General features: G+C 38.7%; 2 protein-coding genes across 9 annotated transcripts; one reads left to right on the top strand and one right to left on the bottom strand.

The window, feature by feature from the left end:
• Window positions 1-52: 52 nt before the first annotated feature.
• Window positions 53-4,575, top strand: LOC149619032 (uncharacterized). Of its 2 annotated transcripts, XM_089855493.1 has the most exons (5): window positions 54-902; window positions 969-1,144; window positions 3,103-3,246; window positions 4,153-4,209; window positions 4,281-4,575. In XM_089855493.1, the coding sequence occupies exons 1-5, from the start codon at window positions 808-810 to the stop codon at window positions 4,535-4,537; spliced, it is 729 nt and encodes a 242-aa protein (XP_089711619.1). In that variant the 5' UTR covers window positions 54-807; the 3' UTR covers window positions 4,538-4,575. The 2 variants fall into 2 exon arrangements, with proteins under 2 accessions (XP_089711620.1, XP_089711619.1); XM_089855494.1 differs by lacking the exon at window positions 4,153-4,209 and having other exon boundaries at window positions 53-902.
• Window positions 4,576-6,543: 1,968 nt separating this feature from the next.
• On the bottom strand, window positions 6,544-12,747 carry LOC149619033 (uncharacterized). 7 transcript variants are annotated; one of them, XM_089855472.1, is made up of 5 exons: window positions 12,600-12,648; window positions 11,478-11,703; window positions 10,558-11,150; window positions 8,775-9,192; window positions 6,544-7,329 (listed from the first exon to the last, which is right to left on the bottom strand). In XM_089855472.1, exons 3-5 carry the CDS (start codon window positions 11,103-11,105, stop codon window positions 6,568-6,570), a joined length of 1,728 nt encoding a protein of 575 aa, XP_089711598.1. In that variant the 5' UTR covers window positions 11,106-11,150; window positions 11,478-11,703; window positions 12,600-12,648; the 3' UTR covers window positions 6,544-6,567. The 7 variants fall into 7 exon arrangements, with proteins under 7 accessions (XP_089711598.1, XP_089711595.1, XP_089711594.1 ...); XM_089855469.1 differs by having other exon boundaries at window positions 11,637-11,703; window positions 12,600-12,643; XM_089855468.1 differs by lacking the exon at window positions 12,600-12,648 and having other exon boundaries at window positions 6,544-6,719; window positions 6,793-7,329; window positions 11,637-12,583.
• Between the last annotated feature and the right edge of the window lie 196 nt (window positions 12,748-12,943).

A 12,943-nucleotide genomic window follows, 5' to 3' on the forward strand; every position in this document is an offset into this window, starting at 1 on the left:
TGTACAAAGCATACGTTAACGTAAGCCTGGCTATGGTTCGTAGGTCCGCGGTCAAGATATGATTAATTCATGGTAGATTGAGTTAGTCAGGGAAGAAATTAAGGTTTGAACGAATTATCACGGAAGCTGGAGTAGTCTGCAGTCTGCACCAATAAGGCAGACTCGCCCGCAAGTCTTTTAAAAGGCTTTAATAAAGCCATAGCCCTCTCAATCACGCGCTCGACCAAGCAGGAGCAGGTTAGCCCGTGACAGTCTGGGAAATAAGGATATTGTTAAACTGGTCCTTGGGACCAGTGATCCCCTAGGGACCGAAATAATAAACTGGTCTCCGGACTGGTCCCAGCCTTTGTTCTCCTATAGATTTGCAATTAATAAACTGGTCCCGAGTACCAGTAAGCCCCACTTCACGAATTAAAAAACTAGTCCCAGCAATTAATTAATAAACTGGTTCTGGACCAGAGGAAGTGTTGTGCTATTTCCCAGACTGGCCCGTGATATAGCAATTTATATTATTTTTACATATTATAACAAAGTATGAGAATTATCCGATTATTTGCGCATGCCGTTTTCTCTGGTTTTCTATTGACATTTTTCGTGGAGTATTTTTTGGAGTAATAAAAATGCTTACTATATCACTTTCGTCTTCTATAATACTACTCCATGGTGGCAGAATACAGATTGCTAGCAGCCAATGGAAATCGACAATTCGGTGTTTGTTGTTATTTTGGGGAATTTAAAGTACTAAGATTACGATTGCAGGTTGCTTTCTGAAAATAAAATTAATAACAAGGATTTATTTACTGTAAAATGCCTGGATCTCACTGTTCTTTTCCTAATTGTGGATTGTCAAAAGAAAAGAATCCTAGATTATCCTTGTTTAAGTTTCCCTCTGATAAAGGACGGTGAGATTTTTGACATTAAATATTAAATTTTTTCTAATTGCCCCGTTAAGGGGCGCCATTTTGCAGCTCGTTAATTTGGGTAAAAGCCACTGGACGACAAGATTTTTTAGGAAGGCCTACGGATTACCTCCATAGCAACAACAAAATATGCCAGATGCACTTTGAAGATAAATATTTTATGAATAAAGAAACTAAAAACCGTCTTACACCTAATGCAATACCAACAATTTTAAAAACAATTGGTGAGATAATAGGGACTTGGCAGTACTACGTCATGCAACGTCAGGCTACCTTCCACTAGTGCTAAAAAACATACCAGGAGGAGGCGCTTATGTAGCTTTCATTCTGTTAAAAAAACATACCATAATGGCGCTGGGGGCGGAGTTAAGCCCGAATTGCCAAGTCCCTATTAGTATAGAATTACATTTTATTAATAAATCCACAAATAAGTAATGAATTTATGTTTAAGAGGCATAACTGGCTAGCAAATGTCTGTCGTTTAGTTTAAACAAATGCCACAAGATGCTCCCATAGTCGAGGGGTGGAGTTTACAGGCTGGCTAAGCTTTCTTAGCTTTGCAAAGTATAGCTTCGCCCTGGTTGAGGAATTCGGCTTGGAATTCCTGCCCATAGACATTAGAATCCTAGAAAAACTATTTTGTGGCGGGTCTCAAGCATTTTTGTGATGGAAATTTCAATACAAGAGGAACAGTTGAATTTTCGACGTTTTTTAGCACTGGTCTATGGCAGAAGCCCCTTTGTATGTGTGATAGGGTGTCACTTGTGGCGCCATCTACAAGCGGCGAGGAAAACTAAAATATTACTAACCCCATTAAGTCTGGTTTTCAATGGACAAATTACACGGAACCATTAAAGAAAATTCCGCATAATATTGCGGATAATTCTAAAAAAAAAACCAAAGGCAAACCGTTTTTACTAAAACTTGTAATATGAAAGAGTGGAGACCAAGCCACTGGTGAAGTCGTGTTGAAAATTCACCAATAGCAACCTATCGATTCTCTTAGACTTTATTGTCTTTGCGAAAACGCAAATTTTTATCATATAAATAACGATTAAGCCAAAAATTCTTTAACAAATTGTTGTGGGTGATAAGGTGAATGGTACGTGGCGCCTCTTTTCACGCTTTCCCAAGATCAACAATTAAACAATTGTGAGCAGTGAATTTTCTAGAAGCTGGTTATGTCAGGAAATCTGATGAGCACAGCGAGTGTAGCGAGAAAAAGAGTGTCATCTGTTGAACGGGCCTTTAGCTTACCTCGCCTCGTGTAGGGGCGCCAAATCACTCACGCGAAGGGGTTCTGCCATAGAGCAGTACTCAACACTGAAAATTCAACTGTTCCTCTTGTATCTCAATGCTCCTGCCTTTTCAAGGCAAAAATTGGTGTGTCAGGGTTCATACAAACCTGCAAAAATCAGGGAAATAAATAGTTGACAAAAACCTCAGGGAAATAAATAGTTGACAAAAACCTCAGGGAAATATCGAATTTTTAGTAAAATTCAGGGAAATTTGCGTCAAACAGGGGCCGAGTAATTAAGCAAAATGTTCGTGAACCTCCCCTCCATAGGATTAACATTGCACTAAAATTTGGAGGCTTATAACTGTGGTTCTACTAGAGATACGGGGATGTTCTTTGAGTATGTTATAGTCCTATTTGCCCCCCATCCAACCGAACTAAAAACTTGGGGTTAGGTCAAACAGGGGCCGAGTAATTAAGCAAATAGTTCATAAACATTCGCTCCATAGGATTAACATTACACTATACTATGGAGGCTCATAACTCTGGTTATATTAGAGATACGGGGATGTGCTTTGATTATATAATAGTCCTATTTGCCCCCTCCTTCGTTAACATTTGCTCCATAGGATACTCCATATACGGGAAAACCTGGGAAACTCAGGGAAGTATATGGGAAAAAACCTGGAAATCTCAGGGAAATTTGTTTTCCAAAAGTTGTATGAACCCTGTGTGTAAAAAATTAGGAGCACCACAAGAGCCAACATTAATTTCTTTCAGAATCATAAAATAATTATAGGCCTTTAAAAACCATAACTATAGAGTAATGGCATCCCTCTGCCTTCGACTGTATTAAGCTATACGGGGAAATAACATGGGGTGCCAGTGCCATTAGTCTATACAAATAATTTGAAAATCCCAAGCAAAAAATGACTTTACACGCAGATGCATCTGCATCTATCTGTGATGAAACTGAAAGCCCATCAGTGACTTCAAATGCTGATATCATTAAAATGGCGAAGTTAGAGTCACTTGACACTGCCATTTCAAACTCACCAGAATCCACCATGATGCCAAATGTCACTGATAGTAAGTTTTATTTAGTCGTAAAACCGTAAGTACATAAGATATGTTCCATAAGTTTGTCACTGGCTACCGAGACCTTGTCATGAAGTGACGTAGGTGAAACGTCATAGATTCTCGTAAAGTGACGCCTGGTGAGAAGATGAACTGCAAAACCGCTTGTAGTCCATTCTGGCGTCGTTCTCGAACTAGCTCTTAGCAAATCTCTAGCATTATAAAGTAGTGTCATGCTTATGGAACGTATCTGATAAACTTATGTTTAAACGTAATGTTTTACCATGGATAAAGAATGCGCTTGAGGAAATTTGTTTTCACTCTACAGGATAGGCATCTCCCTATCTCGAACGACAGCTTATTCTGTGTATGCTCTGTTACAACATCGGTTGTCAGCACGTGCAAAGCTAGGTATACATAGTATATACAGAATAAGCTGTCGTTCGAGATAGGGAGTTGCCTATCCTGTAGAGTGAAAACAAATTTCCTCACGCGCATTCTTTATCCATTTTAACTAACGATAGGGATTGTTCACTAACTGTGTTACCCATGTATTAATATCGCCAGCTACATGTTCCGAATTATTCCTTGATTCCCCTCTTCATTCCCCCAATTTATTGGACCGAAACGGATGTTGATATAGCGCCATCTCTAGGCAAAATAAATCGTTTTTGCATATTTTAAAGATGGCGGCGCCCACCCAATTTTAGCCGGGATTTCAATTTTTGACGTCATATGACACGTGACATTTGGTCCAATTTTCTTATAACTTCCTGTTAGGGATAGTAGCTGCGGCTAGGGGGCGTTTGGAACATGCTAACTTAATCTTTTAGGGGGAACGAACAATCCCTAGAGTTAGTTAATCCATGCTTTATCCATGGTTTTACTAAGACAAAACCATTTTCATTGACATTGTAGCGTTTTCAATAAACCGTTTTCACAATTACGTACGTTTAAACGAAGATAAAAAAACAGGCAATGATTAATTTATTTGTAATGCTTGAATATACAAAAATGTACGAACAAAATTTTGCGTTATCATTTAGAACAAAACAATCATTTCAAAGAGGACAGTATTGACGTTTCCGCTTACGAAATTGTTCATACTTTATCCAAGGAAGTAACCACTAATTCCACAAGATCCTGCAAGACTTACGTCAACCGCAAAGTGCAAGTAAAAGGTTTAAAAACGCGAAAGGAAATTCTTTACCTAAACCAAATCAAGCGACAAAATAAACAAATAAAAAGACTGAAGGAAAAGATTTCAAAATTAAAAGATGAACTAAAACATCAAGCATTATGAGATAATACTACGAATAAAGAATTTATTTATATACTAGCTGTTATAAGAACTTCCATCAAAATGATATAAAGAATGGGTAGATTTTACTGATGACTAATATTTTTGTAGCACCCTAGGAGCGAAGGCACTCGGCGTTGCCCGTCAGCCCGTCGGGATGCATTTTTTATTACTTTTCACGCGGACATTATTCCATAAAGAAGGGTTTTTAAGTTTTTGGCCGCCATTTGAAAAGATGGCAACAAATCGAACCCAAAAGACCATTCAACCCGTCTATAGGTTAAAGGAAACCCGTGTACTAAATATCTGTGAAATCGGTTGAAACTCGCGGACTTTGTTGCATAGAGAAGAGTTTTTACATTTCTGGGCGCCATTTTTTAAGATGGCGGCGGATTGGAAAAATCTTTCTTAGTACGCGCCTACTACTTATGAGTGACGTTCCTGCAAATTTTCAGCCTTCTAGGGCAAGCGGTTTGGGCTGGGCGTTGATTATCAGTCAGTCTGTCAGGACTTTGATTTATATAGATATAGATATATAATTTTTAGTCAGACCCCGAGAGTGCTCGTCAGTGGCGTCACCAGATTTTAGCGACATCTGGTTGGCTTGCCGATTACAGTAGTTCTCAAAGTCGCCGCTATGGGTAGGTGGCGCTGACCAGGAATAAGGCTAATTGCTTTGTGCTGAGCTACCACATGACGAAAAAAATATTCTAGGAATCTTGTTTTTGGGTGACGCATGATAAATACATTGCTTTTTCTACAATACCCTTGTGCGGGTGCTTTCACCCATCTTTTCATAACAGCATCTAAATAGGTGCATTCGCAAAGCCGCTGAAAAGTGTCAAAGCTAAAACTAAAAGTTGCTTTTTCTATGCGGGTCTTGAAAACCAGTTTCAGCACGCGTGTTCGGAAACGCGCACATTTTAACTTATGATAAGCAGATTTTGAAAGAGGAAGCTGTTCTACGGTTTCAGCTGATATTTAGATTTTTCAATGTGATCTCAATAGAAAAATCATAGACTAGGAATCCCAGCCTTTTATGTCTACGCCATCGTGAAGACCAAGGGAAATTTGCCGTAATTTTACCAAGGCTTACCTAGCCTTCGCCTGTTCGCCAAGCTAAAGTCAAGATTTCACGAGGAAAGTCAATTTGTAAGGGATCCACTGTACCTGCACTTTCAAGAACGTATTTCTTTTTTTTTTTTTTAAAAAAATGGCCGCTTTTCCAAAAGTGCGTCTCCGTCCATTTTAAATTAAAGTAACATTAGAATCTTGTTGGAGTGAATATAAGTGCAAGTTGAGCAAATATCGGCTCATCTTCTACCCACCAATTTTGCCTTGCCAGAGGCTGCAACTAAAAACAGCAAACACTAGCCTTTGCTAAGCTAAGTTAACTCCACCCCTCGACCATGGATAAAGAATGCGCGTGAGGAAATTCTTTTCACTCTACAGGATCGGCAACTCCCTATCTCGGGCGACAGCTTATTCTGTATATACTCTGTTACAATATCGGTTGTCAGCACGCGTAAAGCTAAGTCTCTATGTAACGTAGCTTTGTACGTGCTGTCAAGAGACAAAAAACTTGAGGATCTTCAGGATTTAAAATATCCGCGAGTTTTTTTAGCTCAAGTGCACGGACCTCTAGGCCTTACGTGTAGTAGGCTGTAGGAAATTTCACATGTATTTGAAACTAAGGCCTAGAGGTCCGTGCACTCGAGCTTTTAAAAAACTCGCGGATATTTTAAATCCTGAAGATCCTCAAGTTTTTTGTCTCTTGACAGCACGTACAAAGCTACGTTACATAGAGACTTAGCTTTGCGCGTGCTGACAACCGATGTTGTAACAGAGTATATACAGAATAAGCTGTCGCTCGAGATAGGGAGTTGCCGTTCCTATAGCATGAAAACAAATTTCCGCACGCGCATTCTTTATCCATGCCTCGACTATGGGAGCATCTAGTGGCATTCGTTTAAACTAAAACCCAACGTATTTGGCAAAGAAATGTTGAATTTTTGTATTGACAAAAACGCCATTTATTCTTTAAAGTTATCGTACAAATATTCCAAAAGAGTGTAGCGATTGATCAAATTCCATGTTTTAAAATCTTCAGACATGTTATTCATGTTAATTTTCGCGTAATCATTCATACTGCGCTTGTATTTTGGAATGGCAAAATCTCCAGTTTCTAGACATAAAGGCAGTAACTGATTCAAAATATACCATTTCCCATTTTGAATTAAAGTATGGCTTATATGAACAAACATCGTGTTTCGGTTCTCATTAACCGTGACGTCATTCCAAATTAATTTAAGCGCGCGAATGTAGCTCATTTCCAACATAGATTCGATTAATTCAAGAACTCTTTGGTTACACTGAAATATATACTCCCGTAAAATATTGGACGAATTCACCCAAAAAGAGATTAAAAAATCCTCATTGTCCGCATCGAAGTTTGTGACAATTTTGGTTAAAATTTTGTGAAAGAATGCAGCGTTTACTGATGTCGAAACGATTAAATTATATAGTTTTAAAAATAAACTTTGATAAGGAAATTTCAATAGCCGAGGCAAAATATTATCGAAATTGCTTCTCAAAAACTCTGTCATGACTTCGGGTACCATTTCTTCCATTAAAAATAATACAACATCCGTGGATTTTTCATGTTCAGTCGCACTCGCTTCTTGCGCCACCCTGACGATGATACGACTTTTTTCATTAGATTGTAAACCGTCCCAAAATGTTTTGAAAGTATTTAGACACCCAATTTTCTTGGCTACAACGCTGATCACGTATTCCTGAAAGAACGTGGAAGAGCCATCTTTTAAAGGAACTGCAAAGAAGGCATCGGCGGGTGGGTAAAAATTATTTGAAATACGTCACAGACATCACGTGATGCCAAGATACAAAGACTCCTCATGGAGTGGAACTGGACATCTAGTCCTTGTTTTTCGCGAGATTGCAGCGCCAATTCCATGAAGTGGTAGTTTTCGAAATAAAACGAACTAAGCTTCTTTGAACCACGCCTCTCCTCGGTCACGTGCTTCTGACGTATTTCAAATAATTTTTACCCACCCACTGATGCCTGCTTTACAGTCCCTTTAAAAGTGACAAGAGCTTCTGTCGCGCTCCTAACATCTTTGCCACGAACCAATGAGAGTCGAGCTTAGTGGGACATTCAACCCCCACCCCTTTACTATGGGAACATCTACTGGCATTTATTTTCAAAACCATATCCCATAGACTCACTTTTAAACGCGCGTTAACGTAAAGGCACAATGTACTGTGTACACTCCGTGTAATGGCAACCTTATTGGAAGGGAAAGCAACTGAGCATAATCTTTGTCCGAGCATAGCTTCGGACCCCGCCCAGTTGCAAAGCCGGTGGAAGTAGAACAGCAGTCAGCAGAAAGCGGCAAAGGACCAGCAACTCGATGGAGATGAGCTCAAGGACCAAGGCGCAGTGCCTCATTGGAGGTTTTTAGGAACAAGCCCAAAATTCCTGTCCCTCATACAAGCGCAAAAATCTACGGACTTGGCAGGAATAAAATTGTTATACCCACCCATGGATGCCTTAACGCCATTAATAAAAGCTTATGCGCAACCAAAAACCGGGTACTGTGGCTCGATTATACGTCCATGCATGGGAAGGGCCTCTTTGTGTTAAAGCTGCTGGGTTTGCTACTGCAGAATCGAACTTTCATCCTCGAAGATTATATCTTTCTGGTTGCGTTGGGAAAATTTGAATGCTTCAAACCATTTACCAAACCAAATCTAAGTATGTCTACAGTAATTGGACCAACCCAACCTACGATCTCATGGATTGCGTGCCTCGTTTGAGGTCATGTACAGTTTACAGCTCCTTCACCTCTGTAGTTAAGTTACGAAATTTTTCCAATGCCAGGGTCCTCTAAATTCGATTTGAATTTATTTTATGGAAACCTATAACTATGACTACTTCAGTCCGACTCATAGCCCAGTAAAGAGCCCCTCCCTCCAACTCGTAACGAATAGTTTAAATTATCTTATTGGCTCACTTAAACTATGTTTTGAAGACGTTGCTGACGGGGCGGCGAAAAATACGCTATTCCTTTTTACCTCTGTCGCTATGACCCGCCCCTTATTTCATACCCCTCCGTCCCGTGGAAGGGGATCCGCGCCCAAATAACTCTGTTCTCCATTCCTACTTCAAAAATTAAATCTATCCCTGATGTAAACCTTTAACTTTGACTTGTGTTCTTACTTGCAAAGTTTGTCCTTCAATAAGCTCATTTTCCAATCTGGAGACTTCATTCGCTGCTTGACAAGTGAAATAGGCAGTCATAAATGACTCTTGCCTTTGTATCATTGAAAGATCCTTTTCGTAAAAATCAACTGGATCTAACTGCTCCCACAAAGTTCCAACATCTTCCAAATTATATAAACAAGCTAATCTGTAACGTTTTGTTAACGGGGTCGATGGTATCTTCACAAGTTTCTGGGCTGTTCTACGCCGGTTGATGGTACCAACTGATGTCCAGGAAAGGTAGTTTAGAGATGGAAAGTTGACATCAAAATTCAATATCTCCATAGAACGATTTGCCAGAAACCACCGATAGAGTAGGGAACTAATTACCCCAGGAAGGCAGTGCAAATCTTCAGATATTGTCGTCTCATTTATTCTACGAGTCATGAAATAATGGAAAATTTTCATCGATATATAAAGCCAGAAAAAAATATATGCAATTCGGGGAATCTTTATTCAGGGTTGCCACAGGTCAGGGAAAACCTGGAAAAGTCAGGGAATTTAAAAATGGGCCGAAAAGTCAGGTAATTTTAAAAATTTCAGCAAAGCCAGGGAAAAGTTATGGAATTTGACTTTACGTGGGTAAAATTTCTGAGGTTGTCTTTATTGAATGTTTAGTTTTCCCTACATTTACGACCCAAACTGATTTAAATTGTTGTTTAGAAAAAGGTTTATTTTGATTTCATTGTAAAACGTTTGTCACATTTCTACATCTGAGGCAGAATGCTAGCTGCTTTACCTAAAAATATTAACGATGAATTTCTACATAAAACTTTAATATATTAAAAATACAGACTATTCGGAAAAACCCTAAAATATTTATTATATATAAACTAAAACGTTGTAGCATCAAGGCATTATATTTGCGACTTATGATTAAATTTAACCTTGAAAATTATACCTTAATTTGTCAACCTTTCCACGATTTTTTAAGAGTTTATTAAAGTATCAAAAGTTCATAGATGAAACCAAAACAAGACGGCCCAAGGGCTCGTAATAGTAGCCACATCGTACGAGTGAATAGCCCCTCTATACCCTACCCTAATGAGTGGATAACCCCTCTATACCCTACCCTAATGAGTGGATAACCCCTCTATACTTTACCCTAATGAGTGAATAGCGCTATCTTTTTCAATGCTTAAATGATTTACCGTGCATAAACTCAGAGTGAATAGCCCCTCGATTCCCTACTCTAAACAGTGATAAAATTATAACCGTATAAATTTACTTATACTGGAATTCTAATATTCCGGCGAATCGAAGAACAGATAGTTTTAGTGATAATCCCCTGGATGAGTTTACAACATAGACTTATGCCGATGCACACTTATCGCATCTTATAAATTTCTAACAAGGACTTATGCCCAGAAACGTTTGAAAGAGAAAGTTTAGTTATAGCGGTGCTACTTGGCACGCCCCTGTGATGCTTGCTTCTCTTATGGCATTTATGGAATGGTCTATCGGCCCTTTTCGAAAGTCGAGGGTAAAACAAAGTTTATTGACTATCTTGTTTTCTTAAAATGTAAGATCAGGGTATGGCGATCGAAAGATTTGGCTTCAAACAATATTGTTTTGGTGGACACGTAACTTTCAAGCGCTATCCGCAGTTTTTGCAGCCTAAACCATATCAAGCAGTTATTGTGCCCCCTTTTGAAAAGGGTCTATTGGTGCTGGGTGTAAAGAAAAGGCAGCAGAAGGGAAGGACTAGAAATTTTCTTAACTAGATATGAAATATTCTTACATAGCAAAATTTTTACACAAAAATGATGGAATAGATAACTGCTTAGCATTAGACGATACGAGTGCATTTATATCATTCCAGCTTGCTTCTTCAAATGTCTCACACCAATTAATTATTCTCTTCATGATGTCACGAGAAGTCCAAAGTAATTTTGCAATGAGAATAATTGAATAATTTTGTAAAGTTGGGAAAGGTAATGCCCTTTCCTCTAGAACGACTGTTGTAACAACAACTTGAATCTGGGTCGCTAACGTTTTGACCGATTCTTTAGTCGCAACGAAATCAAGCGTATTTTCATTAATGTGATCGTAGAGCCATCTGAATATTTCAAAGCCAACTGGCCTTATAAAAGTACAAATATCTTTTTTTAGCGAATCAGGTAGATTTAATTTTTCCACTCGCAACATAATGTCATGGGAGCGTTTTTTAAATATTTCTGGATTGAACTTGCTATTTTTTTTAATGCAAAAGGAAGATAACCATAAGGATCTGGCAATATTTCTTGCCGCCATATTTTCTAAACTCATGATTGGTACGTTGAAATCCATCCTTGTACACTTTTGTCCCAGTCTAAGTGAGATTTGCGCTGCCACCTGTTAAGACCAAAGTAATATCAAAGTATAATCAGGTATAGATGTAATTTTAGAAGCAGGAATGGAGAACAGAGTAAAGTCCCGGACCCCCTTCAGCGGGACGGAGGGGGGCATGAAAGAGGAGGTGGGTCATAGCGACAGAGGTAAATTGGAAAAACTACGTATTTTTCACCGTCCACATCAGCAACATCATCAAAACGTAGTATATGTAAGCCAATAAGAAAATTTAAATTTTTCGTTACGGGTTGAAGGGAGGGGTTCTATACCGGGCTATGAGTCGGACTGAAGTAAAGACAAGCCGTTCTCCATTCCTGCTTCTAAAATTACATGGATTCCTGGTATAATTTGAATTAAAAAATTATTAAAACAACTTGAGTGGCTGAATGATGACAGTGTATTACTAAGGCTCAGAAAGTGTTCTAAAACTATTAAAGCAAATGTTGGCTATTGTGTTGCCAATAACATGATGGTTAGTCTTCTACGTACCAATTTTTCATGTAAACTAAACCATAGCCTTGACTTGTTCAAAAATATGAAAACAATCCGCCTGGCTCTGTAATTTAGTTTCAACGAGAAATGATGGTTTCTAAATTTTATTACAACAAAAACAGGGACTTGGCAATTCAGGCTTAACTCCGCCCCCAGCGCCATTATGGTATGTTTTTTTAACAGAATGAAAGCTATATAAGCCCCTCCTCCTGGTATGTTTTTTAGCACTAGTGGAAGGTAGCCTGACGTTGAATGACGTAGTAATGCCAAGTCCCTATTGCATGAGATCCGTACACCATTTGGGATCATAGTCATAACTCCGGCTCCTATATGCAATCCAAGCCCGTTCGACGTCTCAAAAAACATTTCAAAAGTGGATTTTTAATTCGCCAGTCTATACCGCTAGAGGCGCGAATGATTAAAAAAATAACTCTGCAGCCAAGCATTTTAAAAAATATGATCCTGCCTTGTTGGCAACTAAATGAAAGGTTTCGTCTAAATTTAAAATGCACTTTATAATACAATTTAAATCAAGTCTCGGCTGTGGTTTAGTTTACACACATTATACCACTATATAGAGTAATGTCAGTTCTACCGTTTTCCACGTTATGCAAACGTCATACCCTTCTATCTCTTAGCTCAGTGTCATCCCCCCTACCAGGCGCGTACAGTATCCTCTCTTAACAAAGCGCGCCTAGAGGGAGGGATACACAGTCTACTCCCCTCTACTCTCATAGAGTAGGGGTGGAATTGACAGGCCCGCAATGCTTATCAAAGGCTAGTTTAAGCTCCGCCCTGAGCAAGATCAGTCCTCATGCGGTCAAACTTTGGGCTTAGGTCACATAATTTTAAAATTGAGTGTTATTGCGGTATATGCCTAAATCAACTTAATTTATATCATGCCCTAATTTTAATTTTAATCTTTACTTTAAGTCTGTGTAATATATCAATTCCACTTACCCAATCTCGTTTCGTGAATTCAATTTCATTTATTAATTGTTAGCAGACGACACTGTAGGTAATCTTCAAAGAATCAACAAGTTCGATTATATAACCATAGCCCACTCGATCACGCGCATCACGATGCAAACTGCTCGAATGTTGATTATTTGTCTAATAACGAACGGAAAATTATGAAATAGGTCTCAAAATATAGATTAGAACTTACTCTTCTCATTTGAAATTGATCGGCCACGAAAAAAATCGGTAAATATAATAAAAATGCTCTAAAACTGAGCCCACTTCCAATTTTTTTCCCATAGAAAAAGCATTATGAGGAAAACCAGGGATGTGGGAATACTGGG

This window comes from Phalangium opilio, unplaced genomic scaffold (genome assembly GCF_054372755.1).
Source record: "Phalangium opilio isolate 3A_F unplaced genomic scaffold, DU_Popi_V2 ptg000209l_1, whole genome shotgun sequence".
NCBI classification, from domain to species: domain Eukaryota; kingdom Metazoa; phylum Arthropoda; class Arachnida; order Opiliones; family Phalangiidae; genus Phalangium; species Phalangium opilio.

Coding starts and splice junctions, on each gene's coding strand:
- LOC149619033 (XM_089855467.1), bottom strand. CDS start 12,005: ATGTTTTTTGAGACGTCGAACGGGCTTGGATTGCATATAGGAGCCGGA. Junction 11,151..11,636: donor TTAGTTTACATGAAAAATTG/GTACGTAGAAGA, acceptor TGGTCTTAACAG/GTGGCAGCGCAAATCTCACT. Junction 7,330..8,774: donor TTGAAGGACAAACTTTGCAA/GTAAGAACACAA, acceptor ACGTTCTTTCAG/GAATACGTGATCAGCGTTGT.
- LOC149619032 (XM_089855493.1), top strand. CDS start 808: ATGCCTGGATCTCACTGTTCTTTTCCTAATTGTGGATTGTCAAAAGAA. Junction 903..968: donor TTTCCCTCTGATAAAGGACG/GTGAGATTTTTG, acceptor GCCATTTTGCAG/CTCGTTAATTTGGGTAAAAG. Junction 1,145..3,102: donor AACAATTTTAAAAACAATTG/GTGAGATAATAG, acceptor CTTTACACGCAG/ATGCATCTGCATCTATCTGT.